The following is a 26,773-nucleotide window of genomic DNA, read 5'->3' as shown; positions in this document are numbered from 1 at the left end:
TATATCTGATATTTCAATTTGAAGAGAATATTGATTAATTATATCTGATATTTCACTTTGAAGAGAATTAGTTGTATTTGATATTTCACTTTGAAAATAATATTGATTATTTATATTTGATATTTCACTTTGAAGAGAATATTGATTATTTATATTTGATATTTCAATTTGAAGAGAATATTGATTATTTATATCTGATATTTCAATTTGAAGAGAATATTGATTAATTATATCTGATATTTCATTTTGAAGAGAATATTGATTATTTATATCTGATATTTCAATTTGAAGATAATATTGATTATTTATATTTGATATTTCAATTTGAAGAGAATATTGATTATTTATATCTGATATTTCACTTTGAAGAGAATATTGATTATTTATATCTGATATTTCACTTTGAAGAGAATATTGATTAATTATATCTGATATTTCACTTTGAAGAGAATATTGATTATTTATGTCTGATATTTCACTTTGAAGAGAATATTGATTATTTATGTCTGATATTTCACTTTGAAGAGAATATTGATTATTTATATCTGATATTTCACTTTGAAGAGAATATTGATTAGTTATATTTGATATTTCACTTTGAAGAGAATATTGATTATTTATATCTGATATTTCACTTTGAAGAGAATATTGATTTTTTATATCTGATATTTCACTTTGAAGAGAATATTGATTATTTATATCTGATATTTCACTTTGAAGAGAATATTGATTATTTATGTCTGATATTTCACTTTGAAGAGAATATTGATTATTTATATCTGATATTTCACTTTGAAGAGAATATTGATTAGTTATATTTGATATTTCACTTTGAAGAGAATATTGATTATTTATATCTGATATTTCACTTTGAAGAGAATATTGATTATTTATGTCTGATATTTCACTTTGAAGAGAATATTGATTATTTATATCTGATATTTCACTTTGAAGAGAATATTGATTAGTTGTATTTGATATTTCACTTTGAAGAGAATATTGATTATTTATATGTGATATTTCACTTTGAAGAGAATATTGATTATTTATATCTGATATTTCACTTTGAAGAGAATATTGATTATTTATGTCTGATATTTCACTTTGAAGAGAATATTGATTATTTATATCTGATATTTCACTTTGAAGAGAATATTGATTAGTTGTATTTGATATTTCACTTTGAAGAGAATATTGATTAGTTATATTTGATATTTCACTTTGAAGAGAATATTGATTATTTATATCTGATATTTCACTTTGAAGAGAATATTGATTATTTATATCTGATATTTCACTTTGAAGAGAATATTGATTATTTATATCTGATATTTCACTTTGAAGAGAATATTGATTATTTATATCTGATATTTCACTTTGAAGAGAATATTGATTAGTTGTATTTGATATTTCACTTTGAAGAGAATATTGATTATTTATATCTGATATTTCACTTTGAAGAGAATATTGATTAGTTGTATTTGATATTTCACTTTGAAGAGAATATTGATTATTTATATGTGATATTTCACTTTGAAGAGAATATTGATTATTTATATGTGATATTTCACTTTGAAGAGAATATTGATTAGTTGTATTTGATATTTCACTTTGAAGAGAATATTAATTATTTATATCTGATATTTCACTTTGAAGAGAATATTGATTATTTATATCTGATATTTCACTTTGAAGAGAATATTGATTATTTATATCTGATATTTCACTTTGAAGAGAATATTGATTATTTATATCTGATATTTCACTTTGAAGAGAATATTGATTATTTATATCTGATATTTCACTTTGAAGAGAATATTGATTATTTATATCTGATATTTCACTTTGAAGAGAATATTGATTATTTATATCTGATATTTCAATTTGAAGAGAATATTGATTATTTATATCTGATATTTCAATTTGAAGAGAATATTGATTATTTATATCTGATATTTCACTTTGAAGAGAATATTGATTAGTTGTATCTGATATTTCACTTTGAAGAGAATATTGATTAGTTGTATTTGATATTTCACTTTGAAGAGAATATTGATTAGTTGTATTTGATATTTCACTTTGAAGAGAATATTGATTATTTATATCTGATATTTCACTTTGAAGAGAATATTGATTATTTATATCTGATATTTCACTTTGAAGAGAATATTGATTATTTATATCTGATATTTCACTTTGAAGAGAATATTGATTATTTATATCTGATATTTCACTTTGAAGAGAATATTGATTATTTATATCTGATATTTCACTTCGAAGAGAATATTGATTATTTATATCTGATATTTCACTTCGAAGAGAATATTGATTATTTATATCTGATATTTCACTTCGAAGAGAATATTGATTATTTATATCTGATATTTCACTTCGAAGAGAATATTGATTATTTATATCTGATATTTCACTTCGAAGAGAATATTGATTATTTATATCTGATATTTCACTTCGAAGAGAATATTGATTATTTATATCTGATATTTCACTTTGAAGAGAATATTGATTATTTATATCTGATATTTCACTTTGAAGAGAATATTGATTATTTATATCTGATATTTCACTTTGAAGAGAATATTGATTATTTATATCTGATATTTCACTTTGAAGAGAATATTGATTATTTATATCCGATATTTCACTTTGAAGAGAATATTGATTAGTTATATCTGATATTTCACTTTGAAGAGAATATTCATTATTTATGTCTGATATTTCACTTTGAAGAGAATATTCATTATTTATGTCTGATATTTCACTTTGAAGAGAATATTGATTATTTATATCTGATATTTCACTTTGAAGAGAATATTGATTAGTTGTATTTGATATTTCACTTTGAAGAGAATATTGATTATTTATATCTGATATTTCACTTTGAAGAGAATATTGATTATTTATATCTGATATTTCACTTTGAAGAGAATATTGATTATTTATATCTGATATTTCACTTTGAAGAGAATATTGATTATTTATATCTGATATTTCACTTTGAAGAGAATATTGATTATTTATATCTGATATTTCACTTAGAAGAGAATATTGATTATTTATATCTGATATTTCACTTTGAAGAGAATATTGATTATTTATATCTGATATTTCACTTTGAAGAGAATATTGATTATTTATATCTGATATTTCACTTTGAAGAGAATATTGATTATTTATATCTGATATTTCACTTTGAAGAGAATATTGATTATTTATATTTGATATTTCACTTTGAAGAGAATATTGATTATTTATATCTGATATTTCACTTTGAAGAGAATATTGATTATTTATATCTGATATTTCACTTTGAAGAGAATATTGATTATTTATATTTGATATTTCAATTTGAAGAGAATATTAATTATTTATATCTGATATTTCACTTTGAAGAGAATATTGATTATTTATGTCTGATATTTCACTTTGAAGAGAATATTGATTATTTATATTTGATATTTCAATTTGAAGAGAAGTTAACATTCAACATTTCACATTGAAGAGAATGTTGTATAGTACATTTTATGTTCCTGTTGAAGACAATGTTGAGTAGTTACATTCAGTGTTCCCCTGAGAAGAGAGTATTGAGTAGTTGCATTCATTGTTCCCCTCAGATGAGAGTATTGAGTAGTTACATTCAGTGTTCCTCTTTGAAGAGAGTATTGAGTACAGTGTGACCCCGCTATAACACGGTAGTTGGGAGCCATAATCCCTACTGCATTATAATCCGAACCGTGTTATATGCAACCAAGTCAGTTTAGATGAAGAAAATTTACCCCCCCCCAACAACAAAAAATAATTGGGGGGATAATAAATGTGGGCGGTAAATTACGTGCTTCGTCGGCACAGTTACCATCTTGAATTGATGCATATTAAATGAGAAATACACCTGTAGTGAAAACAGAAGACATAATAAAATAGTTTACTTTATTTAGAGAACCATGAATTGGTACATATACATATCCTGTTTATATATAAATGTCTAATGTATAGCATGAATAGAATATCAACACCTTGTACTCACCTGCGAACCTCATCATATACATTGAATCCACAATACAAGTGATTCCATTGAAAATATGCACACACAGCTTTAAAATATTCATTAATTTTGTAACAGGTCATATTGGTCCGAATTCAGTAGAAAAACATAGCACAATCACGTAACGAATGACGAAACACATTTACTTTAAAGTACGTTCCAAGTTGGTAAAAGTTTGCGTTTTAAGCCACCGTCGGCATAAACGTTTCCCTTACAAAAAGTAAACTTTGACAGCACAGTTAACGTTTCCAGTCACGTTGGAAAATGCAAAAATCCATCAGATTCCTTCACTTTTATTTACGTTTGGTACTAACTTCCTTTGAAGAAAAGTTCTTTGCTGTTATTGAAAGATTGTAGTCGGCTTTCTTTGATGAAGGGTGCATGCGCTTTTGAAGTCGCCGCTAAAGGACAGCTTTGGAGAACCAAACAAATGTCCATTTCTTATTGTGGCGGCAACATCAAATAATTGCATTGCATGATTGAGACTGGTATTTTTTCCATTTGCTGAGTACGTTTTCATAACAGTCGGTGCTACAAAGGTAATCTGTTTTCTTTGAAATTTTAGCAAACTATTTTATCTGGGTACAGTTTTAAAATGTAATTGTCCATCGTTTAGACTATTCTAGTTACTGTCCCTCCATGCCTACTGAATAAACCAAAAAGTAAGACGTATTTTTTTTTTTTTTACAATTGTGGTAGCAGTGTGATGCTGCCTTCCACGCATGCGTCTGAAAATAAAACAAAGGGTCGATGAATGATAGAGATGCAGGTGTTCTTATGACAGGGATTATTACAGAAAACGTGAGCGTTCTGAAGGATTTAATTCTGAGTGAAACAAAGAGGAATTTTACTTACCATCCACATAAAAATGTCAGTCTTTGTAAATATATTAGTTATTAGCGAGCAGCCGAAAATCCGATGAAAGATAGATTACGAGACAATGCCTCGTCCGGTTGATCTCCGTTACCAGAAATGTCAACAACAAAAAATCCGATATTTCACAACATACAGAACTCATGCTAGATGTCAGGATAAGCGGATTATGATATAACAATGCACTGTTTAGATGGTTTGTCAGTATGGACAAAGAATTTGTTTATGTAACAATAGATAAGTTCCAGTGCATTTTATATCCAATTTGCGGCTTCCTTTCATGGGGTCTCTGAATTTCTGCACTCCAAACCAATGGTTGTATATGAAAGTTTAAACAGCCAACAATGTTGCCAACAAATAAAAAAAGCCACATGGTATGTTTTGGAGCCAGTAAGGGAAAACAATCCAAGTTTGCAACATTGGCGAAGACCTACACGATCCCAGAATAAACTTTTTATACGTTTTTTTCTTCTTCTTACTTTTAAGAAGAAAGAAAAAAATACTTTTTTGTGTACGAGAAAAATACATATAAAATTTCAGGAGCCAAGCCACGATCGTCTTGCATTATTTATTCATACGCGATCTCTTCCCCAAAATGATAAGCAACTTTTTACGTTTTTTTCATACTTTTTAAGAATTTTTTTGTGCACAAGAAAAATACATGTATAAGAAAATTCGGGAGCCATGCCACGACCACGTTATATCCAAATTCGCGTTATAATGGAGTGAGTATTGAGTAGTTACATTCAATGTTCCTCTTTGAAGAGTGTATTGAGTAGTTACATTCAATGTTCCTCTGTGAAGAGAGTATTGAGTAGTTACATTCAGTGTTCCTCTTTGAAGAGAGTATTGAGTAGTTACATTCAGTGTTCCTCTTTGAAGAGAGTATTGAGTAGTTAGATTCAATGTTCCTCTTTGAGGAGAGTATTGAGTAGTTACATTCAGTGTTCCTCTTTGAAGAGAGTGTTGAGTAGTTAGATTCAATGTTCCTCTTTGAAGAGTGTATTGAGTAGTTAGATTCAATGTTCCTCTTTGAGGAGAGTATTGAGTAGTTACATTCAATGTTCCTCTTTGAAGAGAGTATTGAGTAGTTACATTCAATGTTCCTCTTTGAAGAGTGTATTGAGTAGTTAGATTCAATGTTCCTTTTTGAAGAGAGTATTGAGTAGTTACATTCAATGTTCCTCTTTGAAGAGAGTATTGAGTAGTTACATTCAATGTTCCTCTTTGAAGAGAGTATTGAGTAGTTACATTCAATGTTCCTCTTTGAAGAGAGTATTGAGTAGTTACATTCAATGTTCCTCTTTGAAGAGAGTATTGAGTAGTTACATTCAATGTTCCTCTTTGAAGAGAGTATTGAGTAGTTACATTCAATGTTCCTCTTTGAAGAGTGTATTGAGTAGTTAGATTCAATGTTCCTCTTTGAAGAGTGTATTGAGTAGTTACATTCAATGTTCCTCTTTGAAGAGAGTATTGAGTAGTTACATTCAATGTTCCTCTTTGAAGAGAGTATTGAGTAGTTACATTCAATGTTCCTCTTTGAAGAGAGTATTGAGTAGTTAGATTCAATGTTCCTCTTTGAAGAGTGTATTGAGTAGTTACATTCAATGTTCCTCTTTGAGGAGAGTATTGAGTAGTTACATTCAGTGTTCCTCTTTGAAGAGAGTATTGAGTAGTTAGATTCAATGTTCCTCTTTGAAGAGTGTATTGAGTAGTTAGATTCAATGTTCCTCTTTGAGGAGAGTATTGAGTAGTTACATTCAGTGTTCCTCTTTGAAGAGAGTATTGAGTAGTTAGATTCAATGTTCCTCTTTGAAGAGTGTATTGAGTAGTTGCATTCAATGTTCCTCTTTGAAGAGTCATTCGAGTAATAATATTCATTGCTCCACTTTGAAGATATTTCCATTCAGTGTTCCCCCTCTGGAGAGAATAGAGTTACTTTTCATTTTGTCCTCTAAGTAAATATTATATGCACCAGTTATTTTTTATCCCTGTGCCTTCAAAGAAGCGCAGTGATACTGTGATAATCGGTCTGGATGTGTGTAATGTCCTAAAACTTTACTGTACCCTTAAAGAAGCACAGTGATACTGTGATAACTGGTCTGGATGTGTGTAATGTCCTAAAACTTTACTGTACCCTTAAAGAAGCGCAGTGATGCTGTGATAATTGGTCTGGATGTGTGTAATGTCCTAAAACTTTACTGTACCCTTAAAGAAGCGCAGTGATACTGTGATAATCGGTCGGGATGTGTGTAATGTCCTAAAACTTTACTGTACCCTTAAGGCACATGAAACTTGGGTCATTGAGAGCCCTATGAGTGTAGATTATAAACAGTTTTTAAAACTTTGATCATGCTTCCTTTGGTAATGCTAGTAGGGGGTAGGGGTGATTTTACAAAAATTTCAAATAACTCCTGAATTGTTTGTCTCACTTATAAGTTTGAGAATCAAAACATGTAGTCATTGACCCAATGTGTCAACACATACTCTACTGGAATCTTGGTGACAGCACAAGATCTTTTCCTACCTCCAGGAACTTGGCTCAGGGTCATAACATAAACGCTGTTGAGATCCCTGCCATATAACTATGTATGTGTTTAATGATTCAAGTGGCAACACACATTAGTCAAGAGTTTTTCCTACCATCAGGGGTCAAGCCCAGCATAAAGACATTGGGTCTCAGTTTTCATCAGATTATTTTATCATTAAACAAATGCATTTATTTCTGATTACAAAATTGTATTTTTGATTTCTTCACCCTCCATAAATCGTTTATAAGCAGGTCATCCCAAAACACAGGTACAAATAACAAAATTGGACAAAATGTCACACAACATGGGTATGTGGGGCATTCAGTTAACCTTGACCCTGTTGTCACACAACATGGGTATGTGGGGCATTCAGTTAACCTTGACCCTGTTGTCACACAAAATGGGTATGTGGGGCATTCAGTTAACCTTGACCCTGTTGTCACACAACATGGGTATGTGGGGCATTCAGTTAACCTTGACCGTGTTGTCACACAACATGGTTATGTGGGGCATTCAGTTAACCTTGACCATGTTGTCACACAACATGGGTATGTGGGGCATTCAGTTAACCTTGACCGTGTTGTCACACAACATGGGTATGTGGGGCATTCAGTTAACCTTGACCCTGTTCTCACACAGCATGGGTATGTGGGGCATTCAGTTAACCTTGACCCTATTGTCACACAACATGGTTATGTGGGGCATTCAGTTAACCTTGACCATGTTGTCACACAACATGGGTATGTGGGGCATTCAGTTAACCTTGACCGTGTTGTCACACAACATGGGTATGTGGGGCATTCAGTTAACCTTGACCCTGTTGTCACACAGCATGGGTATGTGGGGCATTCAGTTAACCTTGACCCTGTTGTCACACAACATGGGTATGTGGGGCATTCAGTTAACCTTGACCCTGTTGTCACACAACATGGTTATGTGGGGCATTCAGTTAACCTTGACCCTGTTGTCACACAACATGGGTATGTGGGGCATTCAGTTAACCTTGACCCTGTTGTCACACAACATGGTTATGTGGGGCATTCAGTTTGGCAGACAATTAATGTCAAAACAAATATCATTTTTAAATCTGCATTAAATTTTGATGTCATAATTAAAGTACCAACGAAATCATTATGTCTCAGATTTTAAGTCCTCTCAAAATAGATACTGAATTTTGACATTGACACCCACAGCAGCCCCAGGCTAAGTAATTCACAAGTACTATGTCATTAATTGCCCTGAATTAGTTAAACAGGTCATTTGTCATACAAAGACATTAAAAGTGTGTGTGTGTGTGTGTGTGTGTCTCTCTCTCTCTCTCTATATATATATATATATATATATGTATATATATTATGACAGTACTTTCTTTGAGTTGCTTTTCACTGACATTCAAGTACTGAAATATGTGCAGAATTTAAAAGTAACAAATTTCACTGGTGCTGACTTCATTGGACCAAGATATTTATGGACAGCAGCACCTTTCCTTTCAGAAGGCATAATAAATATGTAATCTTACGATGAAAACAAAATTCATTTCTTGGAGGTTGAAGTAAAAAAAAAATCATAAATCAGTTTCATGTGATGAAATAAACAATTTGGACCCATCCCATGCCATCCTGTCTTCTCTTCCCTAAAAAATTTCTTGATGAACAAAACCTATTGTATGATGGACAGGCTTTTTGCACCATTTTCTTTAATGAAACTGCTCTTGCTGCATGTGGAAAAATGGCATGAAGCTTGAGATGGTTGAGATACAGTGGGAGCTGTGTTGGTTGAGATATAGTGGGAGCTGTGTTGGTTGAGATATAGTGGGAGCTGTGTTGGTTGAGATATAGTGGGAGCTGTTTTGGTTGAGATATAGTGGGAGCTGTGTTGGTTGAGATATAGTGGGAGCTGTGTTGGTTGAGATATAGTGGGAGCTGTGTTGGTTGAGATACAGTGGGAGCTGTGTTGGTTGAGATATAGTGGGAGCTGTGTTGGTTGATTTTAGGAAAGCTTTTGAATTTGTTGATATTTTGAATGAAAAGTTAAAACTTTTCAAGCTTCACAGTAGCTTTTTAATTGATTTAAATTGTATTTGCAAGAGAAAAACAAAAGGTTGACATAGTTTCATATCAGATGAAAAACGTGACTTTTGGAGTACTTCAGAGATCTATTTCAGGGCCACTACTGTTTATACAGTTGCTTACAGTAAATATTGAGACTGATTTTTTGATGATGACAGAACCTCATATGATATTGGTTTATCAAAAAATCAACTTGGCAAGAAAACTTGCATAATGCTTTTGTATAACTCTCCAAATGCTGTAAACATGATCGAATGGTCATTAATTTAGACTTAACTTGCGTGATGCCAATAGCCACACATCAGAGACATAACAGAACTAAAGATAATATTCTTCATGTAAATTTTTATGATGTAGAAAATTACTAAAGCTCAGTTTGTGATTTTGGTTTCTTGTGATTTAAGACATTTTCTATGGTGATTTTTCTCTCACTTAGATGGACTAGCCTTGGGTAGGCAGCCCCTCTTTGATGGTTAAGGAACAATTCATAAGTATCTTAACAGCAACAGTTAGTGAGCTCAAATGGCTGCTTTTGTTATTATCCAACTTACCGATTGAATTATTGTTTTCAGCTTTCACAGAACCTAGATGAAACTGAAATTGAAAGTCAGAGTCTGTTGCCTCAGTTTTCGACCATTGTAGCTAAAATGGTAAGCTAAAGGATTATAAATTGTGCTTCCAAAATTTCATTGGTACTTTCTGTCCTTAAGTTGCATCAAATTCAAGTTCCTGTTTGGCAGAATTATATTTATGCAACCTGTGCATGAATTCATCAACTGACCTTTTATTGAAAAAAATAAGATTTAGCGAGAAATTTAAGTCTGACCAATCATTTTTGTTTTCCTTGTAGACTTAGACCTTGGACTGAAACTTAAAAATAGGATTTGTTTATCTTAAGGCATGTACATGGAATATAAAACTGATATCTAATCATTAAACCACATTTTAATCCTGTTACATTTAAAATTTGTTCTAAAATTATTTGACTAGAGAAGGGTTTTCCTAGCCACAGGACTCGTGTGCCAATGACTCCGTTTTCTTTGAAGGGATCCACATACAAGATTCTTTGGAATCAAACTGATTTGGCAAAAATGACTTGCTATATTTTCTTGTATAAGTATTCCTGGTTTTGGTGCCAAGTCCTAAAACTATGAGAGCTAATGGCTCCCTAGGACTTTATATCTTGGAGAAAATTTATTAAAGTTTTTAAGTTTAGAATACTTATTTACTTTCAAAAATGTAAAAAATAAAAATTAATTTCTTGTTTTTTCTTTAATGGTTTGTCTTTTCTAGTATTTGAAAATTAGTCTTACAAAATGTTAGATTGTTATATGCCCTGTTCATCTGTTTTTGAACTTTTCCTATTTCTGTGTTATAAACTTCAGTTCTAGAGTGCTAAAATTTGCCAAACTTTATGCATAGTTTGCGAATGGAGTAAGTCAGAAGCATCTAAATTTTAGTGTCAATGGTCACTGGAAGAAGAAAATTGGTTTCTGTACAAAACCTTCAGTTCTTGATCATATTCCATTATGGATGACATGCACTTAGGTAAGAATGAAGCTTAATCAAAGGTGACAGTAATTCGAAGAAATGGTTCTTGGACAATAACTGGAGTTTTAGAACGTGTATCTTGATCAGAGTTTCTGGAGAACTTGATCAGAGTTTCTGGAGAACTTGCACCTATGGCATGAAGGAGTTGTGGATTTTGGATCTCATAAGAGTCAATCTCAGACTAATTGACCTCAAAGAAAAATGTTTTTTTTTTTTTTACTGAATAACTACATTCTGAATCAAGTTCCTTGACCAAGTTTTGTGAATGCAGGCTTTCTCTTATGGTAATAAAGAAACTTATAGATCCTGGATTCAAGAGCTCAGAGGTCACGGTAAGTCTAATAAGAAAAAAATGTTTTTCACAGTATGTTAAGACTCCATACCTTGGCAGAAGGTCAAGGTTACTGAGACCCATTGGTCAACGCTGTCATAGAGGACTGTCAAACATATAATTTGCCATTCACAGTACTCTGACTAAAAGCATACAATGTACTTATGTTTTGATGATATTGACTACGTGTCTTTTATGTATATATTATATTCACAGACAGACAGAAATGAATGTCAGAATACACAAGAACCTACCTATGATCAAAGAAAAGATCTAAGTGATTTGACATGTAAGTTTGGATAGAACTGGTATACAGATTCAAGTATTTGAATCACACATACTGAGTTACTTTTTTACATTTCAAATATGGACAGATTCATCATCAATAAACTTTTAAAATTTATATTAATTTCCCAATTTCATATTTTTTCCTGATCTATTATTAAGTGTATGTGTAGTTATTGCTACATAATTGTTGTATCATCATAACTGGATGTATGTACTGACAGAAATACCTTTAGTAATGACACAGTTTTAATTACATCATGGCAGTATCATTACGTACTTACAGAAGGGTATGTATTATAGCTCCCACTTCTCTAAAAATTATATTCTATATTGGGTTCAGTTGAACCATTTTTCATCAAAGCAGTCAAATAAGATTTTCTTCATAGACAAAAAGAAATGTAAGATTTGTTAATGTTCATTTGTTCTGTGGTAGGTATGTAAAAGTCAATTGAGCGGCCCGTTGCTGCCAAATAAAACATGGTACAGTTCTCCCCCCAGATCATTTGACTAAAGGACCAGATGTATCTTAGTAACGTTACACCTATGTTCACCATGGTGACATTTATATATATATATATATATATATATATATATATATATATATATATATATATATATATATATATGTATGTATACCCTAGAAAATTTTGGTTTATTCCATTCAGTTAATATGTAAGAAAAAGAGAATGTAAGAAATTAAGAGTTCATTTTATTAATGTTCAAATACATAATTTTAATGTTCAAATAAATAATTATTAATGTTCATATACATTTAAATTCTGTTATTTAATGGGTTTGTTTTGAAAAATAGAGTGTTAGTTTTATTGCTATTTCATTAGTGGATTGGATTGGGAAATAGTTTTATTGCTACTTCATTAGTGGATTGGATTGGGAAAGGGGAAGTCATTATTTATATACGTATGGATTATTAATTATTGGCATTCAGAATATATGGTCAGTAGTGGTCATAAAAGTTTATGGAACCTGGTGCCCCAGAATTAAAGGTGAACTCAATACAGCCAAGCCTGTCTAAAAGGTCACCTGTATTAAGCAATTGCCCATCTTTAACAGCCACTTTATTTTCAGTTATATTATTGCAGAAATTAACTTCTATTTGGCAACTACCTGTCCTCAAAACTACTTAATTCCCAAAGGTGGCTGGTGAAGAAAGGTACATTATACAGAAACTGTCATGATTGAAGAGAAAACCAACTTGTGTTATGTAAATATTCAAGGAAGTATTAGTTATCATCTTCATTATTAATTTATTCTTCATTGAATTAATGTAATTGTGTATTGTACAGTACAGCCCAGTTTCAACCAGAACCAGATGTCGTGTTTCAGTTTCCTTGAACAACCAAGTGATTCTCAAATTTTGGCATTTTCCACTGCCAGCAAACAGAAGTCACAGGAGAACGTTGGTATTCCTTCCTCAGGCAGTACCATCATTGAAAGTTTGGACATTTATCACCAAGACCAACAAACTCGGGTACTGACAAAGACTATCAGATTTGCAATTTAAAATAAGCATTTTTCCTATGATCTTGTACAGTATTTCTCCAGTGACAAGGTGAACCATGTAAAAAATATGTAATCATAGATGGATGGTCTTCTTACTGGATAAAATCTGTTAGCATATATTAGTGGCCATAAGTTGATACTTTTTGACCAGAAAATGTAGGCTTCGTCTTATACTCTGAATTGACTTTAGATTATGTCATGTAATTTTTCATATGTAAAAAAGAATCTCCAAAAGTAAAAAAAAATGTTTAAAAAAATATTTAATTTTGAGGAAACATCATGTAAGAAAAAAATACAGGACACCACACTGAGAAGAAATTTAAAATATTTGCATGATTGTCAGTATTAAATTAACTTACATCAGATGTAATTGTGCCAAAGAAGTGTGCATTAGAAATATGCATCGTTGAAATTCTGCTGCAAAAGTTGAACTGTTACAGGTTCAACAGTCCTACTGGTTTAGATCATACCTAAACCAAAGGTCTCAACAAGTAAGCATTGGCAATATTAGCTCTCAAACTCGCTCTATTCATTCAGGAATCCCTCAAGGCTCAGTTTTGGGCCCTCTCCTCTTCTTTATCTATATCAATGATCTACCATTAAATAATGAATCCACTAATACAGATTTGTTTGCAGATGATGCAGTCTTGTATATATCTAGTTCTGATACTGAAGTTATCCAAATGAGATTAAACTCAGACCTTATTAAGAGTCCAAAACTGGGCACAACAAAATAGGATGGTAATTAATGAAGGTAAAACAGTGTATGATTTTGGGGACATATGTGCATTAGAATAGGCAAGTTAGAAAATGATAAGCCATGACAAAGACAGGTATTCCATCACGTTTTTCTTCTTACAACTTGGAATTAAATAAAATTTGCTCAGGTATGAAAGAGAGAGAATTTTCAGGACAAGTGTAATCTATATTGTTTAGTTACCTTATGATTGTGATCTTACTCTTGTACAAGTGCCACACTTTACTTCATCATCAATGAATACCACTGTAAACAATAAAATGCAGTGATGCAATTTCTCAAATGCTGGTGACCTGAAATAGCATATGGGGATACCATTAATATTATTTAAACCGGATTTTATTATGGTTTCATTTCTCACAGCATTGCAAATTTTTTATCCTACCTGTAACTTGTTAAATTTTCAGGTCAGCATCATGTAGCTAAATGTACAGATATGAAAGAGAGAGTGAATTTTCAGGACAAGTGTAATCTGTATTGTTTAACTACCTTATGATGTGATCTTACTCTTCTACAAGTGCCACACTTTACTCCATTATCAATGAATACCTCTGTAAACAATTCCTACTAATTTTAATTAACATATCCATTGAGCCAAGAACAACGCATCTATTGCTGTTTTATTTACATGCTAATTAACTATGCTACAGCTGTGGTCAGGTCATCCAAGCTAACACCCGTTTGATATCACGATTCAGCACACCAGGTCAAATACAGTGAGACTCTCAATAGGCAAATGAGGCTACCCATAGGGTATTATGAAGAATGTACCATGTAATGAAAGGAAATGCCAGGTGCTGACTTGTGTGCCTGAAACCAGTGACATCATTTGAACATGCCAACAGAACTGTCAGAGCAATTTAAAGTAACAACTGACATGAGCAGAAATCAAAAATAAAATCCGCCTAAGTACAGGAAAAATGCATAAACTTATTGATGAAAGAGACTCTTATGTGTTGGGAATGGAGGGGTCATTTTACTTGCAAAGACAATTAGATAGCATGCTATTTGGGTTTTAACCTATTAGGAGTCTATACGGATTATTATACATATTGTGAATATTTCAGTTTTGAAACAGAAGGAGTATGGTATACACTTTGTTAGCTTATATTTACTATTTAATTTATTACTGTTTTTTCTCTTTGACAAAAACTTTGGCTAAAACGGGGTAGAAAAATAACATGATGAAACAGAAACCCCTCACTCAAATTGGGTCTTATTTGATTTTGATTACAAGGTGCAAGAAGAAAATGCAATGGAATTCATATTCCTCTCTTTCTCTTTAAACAAAACAGTAAAATGCAGTGATGCAATTTCTGAAATGCTGGTAACCTGAAATAGTATATGGGGATACCGTTAATATTAATTAAACCAGATTTTATTATGATTTCATTTCTTACAGCATTGTGAATTTTTTATCCTACCTGTAACTCGTTAAATTTTCAGGTCAGCATCATTAAATGTAGCTAAATGTACATAATTCGTTTCAAATACTTTGTTTGAAACAAATTAGGTAATTTTAGTTACATTTAATGATCCTGACCCGAATAATTACCAAATTACAGGTTTGATAAAATTCATGATACTTTATGGAACCAATTGAAAAAGACAAAGCCGAGGTATTGATCTGGCTTTGTCTTAATCTCAGCTATACGATTAAGGATGGAAAACTTAAAAAATGTGCTGAATTGACTTTTACTCCACATCAACTTACAGGCTGGCAAATACGGTAATTTATAAAGAATTTGTGAATGGAAATTGTCCTTTTATGAGGTGATGGAATATCATTGGAGATTTATGGTTTTAATATTTGTTAATTGATCTATAAGACTCAGAATTAGGGTATGGCATGGTTCTGCTGGAAAAAAATCTTGTCAAAAATTGGTCACACAAGTGTAGACAAGATGGCCCAAGATGTTAAAGAATTTGTTAGATCTTTTTCAGAATTATATATAATGGGAGGTAAGTAGTTAGATTTCAAACTTTCCACCCTTAAATTTTAATTGGACTGCTAAATATAAAACACAGTCAGTTGGACATGTATAGTTCAGGTAAGCTGGAGTTGGATGATGAACCTTAGATTCACATAACCCTGACTGGAGTCTGGCTTGAGCAGAACTGAAATAGTTCATGTATGTTGTTCTTCTGTCACAATAGACCTTGGGGCCCTTAAGCTTTAATATGGGGGGGGGGGGGCGCCATGTCTTAAATTCATTATGTTGCAAATGACACTGATTTATATCACTCTAAAAGAGTGAATTTGAACATTGTAATTAGACAGGTGGTGACTTACCCTGATATTTGTATGTTCATGATGTGGTAAGCCTACACATGTCAGAGCATGGCCTTCAGATCGGTAAGTCGAGGTGCATGGGATTAATGATCGATCAGCTGGACTGAAATAATAATTCTGACACCAGCCGTCCAGCCAATACGGGCAGTCACCCCAACATTACCAGCAGTCCAACCACCCCAGCATGGAGACCTCTTGACCGGCCAACTACACAATGTTTATGGGGATCTTACTGATAGATCGGTCTAACTGGGAAGTCAGCAACATATCATTATTTCACTGGCGATTTCGATGCTGGCAGTGCAGGAAAGGATGGCGATGCCGGCAGTGCTGTCTTTACTGGCAATGTTGGATATTAGAGTACTCATGACTTACACTCAAGGCAGAGCTCGTGTCTTGTACAGATACGACCGAGCAGAGTCGGCCAGGCCACCCGGCATGACTTATGCTGAGCTTGCAGCTGAGCCAGGTGAGAGCCTGGCACACAGTAAGGGTGAAAAATCATCAGTAGTCACAAGTGCACCCACATCAGCCCCTCTCATGCAATAGTACAGTGGCTGTATAAAACCAATTAGAGCTCAGTGGACCTCCCCGTTCCCTCAGACGGGGGGGAGCTGATCCAGGTCAGTCAGAGTGGCTTAGGCTTTTCTTTTATCAACAATTCCCATGCCTCTCCACACAGTGCACTGTCAGATCAGGAGATGGATGACTTTAAATAACAGAGGATATGGTCAGTCATAAAAGGCGTTGGAGCTTATGCTAAGGACACATTCTCAATGAGTTACTCAAGACCGTTGCTTTTGGAATGCAAAAAGCAGATGGAAGCCCATCATTGACTGGAGTCTCATCACCCTATTCAAGATGAGGAAGGTGATGTCATTCTTCCTCTCTGCCAGCTGGGGCGAGTACGCCATTTGTCTTGATCTGACATGTATACTTCCATGTCTTTATCCACCCCATCTATTGCTAGTTTCCACATTCCGCTTACCACCATTACCAACTCACGTTCTTCCGCTTCTATCAAGACTTGGATTTTATTGGAGAGTTCTTGCAACCCCTCAGGTATTATACGATAGTGGACTTGACCCTGCTGGGCCATCTCATTATGCTGGCCTTGCCATCACATTGGCGCCCTGTTTTACATACTCTTAATCAAGCAGTCATACCCATAATTTGATCATTCCTGTCATTGGGGCAAACCAGGCAGGCTGACCTTTGGAATCGCACTGAAGATGGAAATAACTTAAAGTACTGCTGCCAGTTCACATGGTGCGAGTTGACTACTCACCTATTGCTGTTAGCAACACCTGGGGAACGGCTTCTACCCATCAATATCCTTGAAAGGAAGGCCATCATCAGTACCTTTCATTTCTGTAAAGATTGATCCTGGTGTGAACTGGTCATCTTTTAGTCAAACAACACTGTTGCACCCACTTTAGAAAATGCCAAATCCAGACCTGCCAACTCTTACGATTTTGCCATAAGCCTTACGAAAATTACCCTTAAAATATGGACTTACGGCATTCTAGCAAAAACTATGGAATAATGATTTTTGCCAAAAATCCTGATAATTGGTTCATTCGTATTTTATTTGGATCTGGGTTTCATCTTAGAATTAGTGAAATTAGTCATGGAACCAGGCTGACTTTACAGCAGCACGCCAAACGCTTTAAACTGCACCTATTTGCTCATGCAAAGCATCAGCATGATCAAACTGTTGAATATAGAATTTTTTACAATGGCGTCCAGAAAGCGATGCATGTTTAAGGCAAAAGGGAAAATAGGCTTCTAGAAAAGTGTTAATAATCAACACAGAAGAATAAAAAGGAGTATTCAGATTCTTGTGAATAAAAGCTGGAAAGGACACAATTACGTTTATTGGACATCACATGCCAATTTGAGTATGTCTTGTGATGTGAGATATGATTGCCGTCGTCATGTGAAATTGAAAAGAATTTCCAAGAATTATGTCAAGTTTAGAGATAGCAACATATCATTGAGCTGCATATGGTTTGGAACCAGAGTTTGTGCAACTGTACTAGTTGTAAATAAAGTCTACACGTACTTTACAAACTTGTCAGTTGAATATAATTATCGTCGATACGCCGAACTTTTAATTATGTTTTCCAGCTTTACTATAGCAGTGTATGATATTTTGTTACACCTTACTGAAAACTGGTCAATCTTAAGGGGAAAAAAATCAACTGACTTACTGAGATGGACTCGTCAGGGTTGGCAGGTCTGACATAATAAGCACACAGTCTAGGGTCACTTGATCTGTTATCCTTATATATGGTTAAGAAGATAATTATTGAAACCTTCTAACTTATAAAACTTCCCTGGTGAATCCAGCAAAGCTGATAGGCATTGTTTATTGTTTTAATTGGGTCTGGTGGTCGTCTGAGCTGCCACCACCAAACCTACCAGATTCAAGGTTTGCATCTGCAAAGCTAAATTTCTGAGAAAAACTTGGAGAAGGCTCTGTCTTTATGCCAACAGGTTCTGCTGTATCTCAGATTGAAATGTTACATTTGAACGCACGACTTGCAGAGATTGCCCTAATCTTATGAGCAGTAACTGTGAGACCTCTGAGTATGCTTGGCATGAACCCATTTCAGCCGTAAAACAAGGGGTTGATGGGTGATATCCTGTATCCTGGCTTTCACGGGAAGAAAGAGGTGCTTGCATGTGCCACAACTTGTCTCTCATAGGATCTTGCATGACCGCTGCTCTCGACCTCTCTATGGAAGTTAGCAAGCAAATAACAACTCTTTGATTCCCAACAGACAGTAACCTATTTTTGGTTACAAAGTTTGGTTGTATCAAGAGGACCAGGAAATAAGTTTTGTAGCTTTAGCAAAGTGTTGGCTAAAAGGCTTGAATTTGTTAAAACCCAGGAGAGATTCCAGGATGAAGGATTTTGGTTGAATGAGATCCAACTTGGCTAAAAATCCAGTGATCTTTATCATGCCTGATATCATATCTACCATGATGCTGTAATGTGCCCGATATCACATCTACCGTGATGCCGTAATGTGTCTGATATCACATCTACCATGATGCCGTAATGTGTCTGATATCACATCTACCATGATGCCGTAATGTGTCTAATATCATGAAGCAGTAGCATTTGATAGTAAATGGGGCCAACTGTTTCTCTTTGAAGAGCCAGAGAAAAAATTAGGCCAGTTGGGGGATTGAGACACTCAGGGGGACAATGTTTTTGATAATGGCACCAGTCCCTTCAAACATGCCACTTTCCCTCAAGCCTCCAGAGGGGAGGGCCTTCTTGCTCTTAAGATTTTCTCCATAATTGAAGGTTTAAAATGTTTGTCTCCAGACAAGAGCCAAGTGAAAAGGAGAAGACAGTACAGCCAGGGATGGAACGCACATGACCGTGGTTGCTTGAAAAAGCATCTGTTCCCAGGGGTGACATTTTCATAGCTATAACAATACAAAATGAAGGATTATTTTCTTCATATTCCTGAATGATTAATTGGGGTCAAAGTCCAAATGGAGTAATTTGAATACAACTTAATACAGCAAAACACCCATTGAACATTTAATCACATTTATATAGATTGTTAAAAGATTTACACTGAATGTCAGTGTAAACTATCATGCATTCGGAAAACAGTGGCAAAACACAACACAACAACCAAACTATATACATAAGATAGATTATATAGAATGAGTCAAATAATAATAAAGTTCAAACGTATCCCACAGAATAAATGAGACAGGCTAAATATAATGATATAGTTCTCAATTTAGTTTTGATCTAGAATTCATTTTTCTTTCATAAGTAATAATAAGGATATGCTTTTTTGAAAATAATAATTACAGTAGTCATTTTTTTACCTGAAACTGATTGCAGAATCTGTACCTGTAATTGATTAGACCAGTGAAGAACATCCTGTTTGAGGCATGCAGCTTAAACTGCTACATTTTTTCAAAATGTTAATTTGATGTAATTAATATGGAAAACATTATCTAGCACATGTTTGAATGTTACAAAATATCTTTTGACCTGTGTATAATGGTCACTTTTTATGTTTTCAGGAAAGAGAACAGAAAATAGTTGCAAGGATTTTAAAGCTGCATTCGGAACTTGCTTCATCCATTGAAAACAACAAAGAATGTCCAGATAGTTCAGCTACAGGTAATTGCGCAACTCTCTTGTTTTAACAACCAGAGTTGCCTACCCTTACTGTTGCAACTGACAATGGAACACATTTTTGTTGAATGTATCAATTTCCATTCCATGCAATATGAGTATTTTTTTTATGTGAATTCAGTGAAGAAACTCATTTAAAAAAATGAAAATAGCTGTGTGAGACATCTAAATAAATTTTGGCTGGCTTATACTCCACCAGAAATGTCAAACACATAATCATATCACCGTTAAAATAAATATCTGTTTCCAAACTTGAATTTACTTATACAATGCATCCTAATTAATGATTACCTTCTAATAATCACTAAGTCAGTGAAGCATTGATAGCTTTATAGTATTACAACTCTTTGGTCTTAAACAAAGTAACAGAAAATATTTAGAATCAACAAGTTCTGTAAATTTTAACAGTTTATTTCCCTAAAATCCACAGTGAAAAAAATCAATAAATAATGTATGATATTGCAAATTAAATCCCAAATAATCCTAGAATTTCTAACACATGTCCTGATGATTAAAGCTCTGAATAAACTATAGTGGTATTCCAAAATAAATCCATTGTTGAAAGTGTTGATGTGCCAGTGATGGCCTGAATAGTAATGATGTACCATCAATGCATCACAACAATAATATCCAAGAATATATCCTTATTTGAATTTCACTATAAATCCAAGTCTCTACTTCCAAGACTATTATTTCAAATGAGCACTTTGTATTTGCAATAAATAAATAATTGAAATAAATTTCAGCCCAACAGGACACAACAATAAGACTGATTTCTGCTTCAGACATTATTGCAGGAATAAATAATTTTTCCAGTAAACAAGATTTTATACTTCTATACCTGATCTAGGTCACAGTTAGCATTTTCTAAAAGAAATATTACAGAATGGAAAATTTAATTCTAGAAGGTTCCAGATGTTTACAAGATAAAATCTTAGTTATAATTAGAATGCTTGTTGCTAAAATTATAATAAAGAACATGGTAAATACAATGTCTTTGACTCATACCAAGATAATAATACTAATATTTATCCTTTGGTCAGAAAAAGGTAAACAATGTTGTATACAAAACTGTCACTGAACTTGGACAAGGTCGGCTACACAATTTTTTATTACTCATAGTGTATAATAGAATATAACAGCACAAATTAAATATACATAACATTAGTCACCCAAAAATGTACAGATTCTTTGATTTTAAAAAAGAAATAAAACTTAGAACAAACCTTATTTTCCAAAGAAAACAATTTGCCAACTTCCTTAACTTATATTCTTTCATGATCTTTGTCATTGTTACACTAAGAGTTGACCGTAGTTATAAAACGATGTCCCTAAATGAGACTCACAACATAACAGTTTGAATTACAAAACTTGTATTTCAATGCAACCAAGAATAGAGAAATTAATAACTGAACAAAAAGTTGTATTTGATTTACAGTTATCAGATATTGAACATCAACAGATATGTTAATCATATTTATTCCACTGTAGTGTAGTATTTTTTTACAGCTTTAATACAAACATGACAAATTAGAGCTCTAAATTACCAGTGGTATGTAGATGTATTTCTGGTCGACTCACAGAGGTACACACAGCAGTCAATGAACAAGACAACCGAGGTTTCTTAGTATTATTTTTCATTCATGGACAAGGCTTGTAGATAATTTAACAATGCAATGAATTTGATATTTCATAAGGAGTGAATATGACGTGTTCTTCTGTAAAATTTGCAATCTTTTGTGAAAATAAGAAAATTAGGTTTAAAAAATGGCATGTTGTACACACCAAAATACATCATTCATTATAGAGCAGACAGGTCTTATTGCATGTGAAAATGTAGTGAATGGTCGGCATCAAAAGAATCACTGTCTGCTTGCTTTTAATTTTCCAGTACACTCGCAATTGTTGTAGGTAGCACCATAATTTGGGCTATTTTTAGTTTTGCTTTGATGTCCATATACCTCAACCAGAGAAGGTTAATTTTTATGCATTTGTAACCAACAACTCTCAAACAGCCTGATGAAGACATGCTAAAACCTGTATATATGAATGAAAAAATTAGTTTCCTTAGAATCAGTTTTTGCTAATTTCACCAAAGTTGTTTTTTGCACCCAAAAATGTCTGTAAAGTCTGTTTCACCACCTGGTTTATCTACATTTGCTTAAAGCTTGACTTGTACTAAAGTTCTTATGTTCAGCCAGTAATGGTAGCACCAAGGATATATAATTATTGGTTACACACATCCATGCTTTTGTCTAATTTGTTTGTAATTCTTTATTTTACCAACTTATTTACAGGAAAAATGAGAAAAAGGCTGACATGCATTAATGATATACTGATGCAGTTGAAGGAGTGGCACAAGTCTGAACTTGAACAGCTATCACGAGATGTGCGAACATCAAATAAAAGTTTGGATGAAAGGTTTCGCCTTCGCACCTCTATTCAAAACTTACGACAGAGGCAGAAAATTGTTTTAGAACTGTTTTATAAACAGAAGCAGCTAAGCCTGGCTTTGAAGTCCACTGAGGGTAGAGTTACCAATGATCAAGATGGAGATAATCTAACAAGTTCAGACACCAGCAAGGACAGCACTAAACTTGAAAGTATTAAAGGGGAAGCAGCATTGTCTGGAACATTTAGGAGTGATGCTGGTAGATTACAGCCTCAGCATTATACTGACACATGTATGAAAATATCAAAGCCATCAAAAGTTGTGAATGAAGATGCGAGCACAATGAGTGGATCTGAATTCAGTTATAAAAGAGGGGAAATTTCCCGAGCGGATTTTACTGTCGTTGGTACTAATGCTCAAAGTTTAACTACAGTCAGTAACAAGTCATTGAATCAATCATGGTCAGGAACTGCAAATGAAGGATGTACAAACTATCACAAACAGGATCTTGGGCACAGATCAAAACTTGAGACAAGTGTTGAACTGGATATCTGTATAAGTTCCCAAAGTATTAACAAGATCTCCAGCAAAGCTAATGTAAAAGATAAAGATCAAGTTAATTTTCAGCAGACTGCTAGTGTAAAGAGGAAAGTACCATCTGAAAGTTTGGAAAATCTATTTTCAAAAAGAACAAAAACTGCAGAAAAGGTAATAAGATGTCCATTAAGATTAAAATTACATGATATCCATAAATAATGGCTGTCAGAATAAAAAAGGAATTGCTTGCTTGAACTTTTTAAGGGAATTTGACTATTTTAACAATACTACATTGTTAATTCCCAAACCCATGTAGTAACATTACTCTATATCCAGGCTCTGATTTTATGATCTCCAAAACCTGATTTAGTAACAGTACTAAAACTGATGCAGTAACAATACTACAGCTGATATAGTAGCAATACATCATAGCTCTAATGCAATCCCACAAACCCATGTAGTAACATTACCCTATTTCCCAGCACTGATTGTGACCTCCAAAATCTGATGTAGTAACAATACAACATAGCTATCCCCCCAACCCCAACCCCCCATATAGTAACATTACCATATCTCCAGGTACTGATTTTGTGATCTTCAAAACCTGATGTAGTAACAATACTACAACTGATGTAGTAACAATAATACATAGCTCTAATGCTATCCACCAAACCCATGTAGTAATATTACCCTATGTCCAGGTACTGATTTGTGACCTCCAAAACTTGATCTAGTAACAATACTGTATAGCCATCCCAGCCTTCCCCAGAATCCAATGTAATAACATTACCCTCTTTCCAAGCACTGATTTTGTGATCTCCAAATCCTGATGTAGTAACAATACTACAGTGTGACCCCACTATAACATGGTAGTTGGGAGCCATAGAACCTGACCGTGTTATATACCGAACCGTGTTATATACAGCCAAGTCAGTTAGCTGAAGAAAATGTACCCCCCAAAAAATTGTGGGTGGGTAGTAAATACAGGCAGTAAAATACATGTTTCGTCGGCACAGTTACCATCTTAAATTGATGCATATTAAATGAGAAATACACCTGTAGTGAAAACAGAGAAGACATGATATAATAGTTTATTTAGAAAACCATGAATTGGTACATATACATGAATCCTGTTTATATATAAATGACTAATGTATAGCATGAATAGGGTATCAACACTGTACTCACCTGTGAACCTCTTCATATACATTGAATCCACAATAAAAGTGATTCCATCGAAAATATGCAACATAGCTTTAAAATATTCATTAATTTTGTAACAGGTCATATTGGTCTGAATTCAGTGGAAAAAGATGGCACAATCACATAACGAATGACGAAGCGCATTTACTTGAAAGTACGTTCTGAGTTGGTAAAAGTTAGTTTGCATTTTAAGCCGCTGTTGGTAGCGTTCGTAAGCATAACCTTTTTCCCTACAAAAAGGAAACTTTCACAGCACAGTTAACGTGTTCCAGTCACATTGGAAAATGCAAAAATCCATCAGATTCCATCACTTTTATTTAAGTTTCGTACTGACATCCTTTGAAGAAAAGTTCTTTGCTGTTATTGAAAGATTGTAGTTGGCTTTCTTTGATGAAGGGTGCATGTGCTATTGAAGTCACCGCTAAAGAAAAGCTTTGGAGAACCAAACGAATGCCCATTTCTTATTGTGGCGGCAACGTCAAATAATTGTATTGCTTGATTGAGACTGGTATTTTTTCCATTTGCTGAGTAAGTTTTCATAACAGTTGGTGCTTCAAAGGTAATCTGTTTCCTTCGAAATTTGAGCTAACTATTTTATCTGGGTACATTTTTAAAAAGGATTTGGCCGTCATTTAGACTATTCTAGTTACTGTCCCTCCATGCCTACTGAATAAACCAAAAAGTAAGGTGTATTTTTTTTATTTTTTACATTTGTGGTAGCAGCGTGATGCTGCCTTCCACACATGTATCTGAAAATTAACAAAGGGTCAACATATGATAGAGACGCAGGTGTTCTGATGACAGGGATTATTACAGAAAACGTGAGTGTTCTGAAGGATTTAGTGAAAAGAAGAGGAATTTTACTTACCATCCACATACAAATGTCAGTCTTTGTTAATTTATTAATTACTAGCGAGCGGCCGAAAATCCGATGAAAGATAGATTACGAGACAGTGCCTCGTCCGGTTGATCTCTGTAACCAGAAATGTCAACAACAAAAAATCTGATATTTCACAACATACAGAACTCATGCTAGATGTCAGGATAAGCGGATTATGATATAACAATGCACTGTTTAGATGGCTTGTCAGTATGGACAAAGAATTTGTTTATGTAACAATAGATAAATTTCAGTGCATTTTATACCCAGTTTGCAGCTTCCTTTCATGGGGCCTCTGAATTTCTGCACTCCAAACCAATGGTTGTATATAAAAGTTTAAACAGCCAACAGTGTCGCCAACAAATAAAAAAAAACACATGGTATGTTTTGCAGCCAATAAGGAAAAACAATCCAAGTTTGTGACATTGGCAAAGACCTACGGGATCCCAGAATAAACTTTTTATGCGTTTTTTCTTCTTACTTTTAAAAAGAAGAAAAAAAATACTTTTTAGTTTACGAGAAAAATACATATAAAATTTCAGGAGCCAAGCCATTATTGTCTTGAATTATTCATATGCGATCTCTTCCCCAAAATGATAAGCAACTTGTTTCGGTTTTTTTCGTACTTTTTAAGATTATTTTTTTGTGCACAAGAAAAATACATGTATATGAAATTTTGGGAGCCATGTCATGAATGTGTTATATCTGAATTCGCGTTATAACGGAGCGCGCTATAGTGGGGTCACACTGTACATGGCTATCCCCCAAACCATGTAGAAATATTACCCTATTTCCAGGCACTGATATTTTGAGCTCCAAGACCTGATGTAGTAACAATACTACAACTGATGTAGTAACAATACTACATAGCTCTCCTGCTATCCCAATGGCCGCAATAGAGGCAGTGTTGATCCACATTTTATTCTCAAAACATCGCTCTTTTGCTTTAAATTTCCACAGAAACATTTCTTATTTAGTTTGTCCAAATGCAAATATTATCTGACATCACAAAATGACTACTACATTAGCCATCCTTAAATTCTTATTATCGCCTCTCATCCTGAAGAGATAGTCAAATTAACATGGGATTTCCACTAAGATGGTTGCACTAAAAAATGTTTGGTCTGTAATTTAAGTAGTGTCAATATTATCTCCCAATATGGCTGTACCTGGACCATTGTGATAATTTTGCTAAGACTATTTGTCTGGAATGGATGGTCATATTGACAAAGGATTTTCGTTAAAACACTTCTTGCAGTATGTAGCAGGTCTTGTATTAGAATGATACCAACCTAACCTACTAATTATCT

The 26,773-nt window shown here is 33.5% G+C and overlaps 1 protein-coding gene across 1 annotated transcript in view; it reads left to right on the top strand.

The window, feature by feature from the left end:
• Positions 1–26,773, top strand: part of LOC149775078 (uncharacterized) — a 59,310-nt gene that overhangs the window by 13,429 nt on the left and 19,108 nt on the right. The window contains exons 5-8 of the mRNA XM_089944336.1: positions 11,632–11,704; positions 13,008–13,192; positions 20,337–20,436; positions 22,749–23,551. Of these exons, the coding sequence (XP_089800462.1) occupies positions 11,632–11,704; positions 13,008–13,192; positions 20,337–20,436; positions 22,749–23,551 (1,161 nt within the window). The remainder of the gene's footprint in view (positions 1–11,631; positions 11,705–13,007; positions 13,193–20,336; positions 20,437–22,748; positions 23,552–26,773) is intronic.

The sequence above is a fragment of the Sinohyriopsis cumingii genome, chromosome 19, assembly GCF_028554795.1.
Source record: "Sinohyriopsis cumingii isolate HCF-2022 chromosome 19, ASM2855479v2, whole genome shotgun sequence".
Classification (NCBI taxonomy): Eukaryota; Metazoa; Mollusca; class Bivalvia; order Unionida; family Unionidae; genus Sinohyriopsis; species Sinohyriopsis cumingii.
Note: the sequence above shows the minus strand (reverse complement) of the source record. Positions and strands in the feature narration are given on the sequence as shown.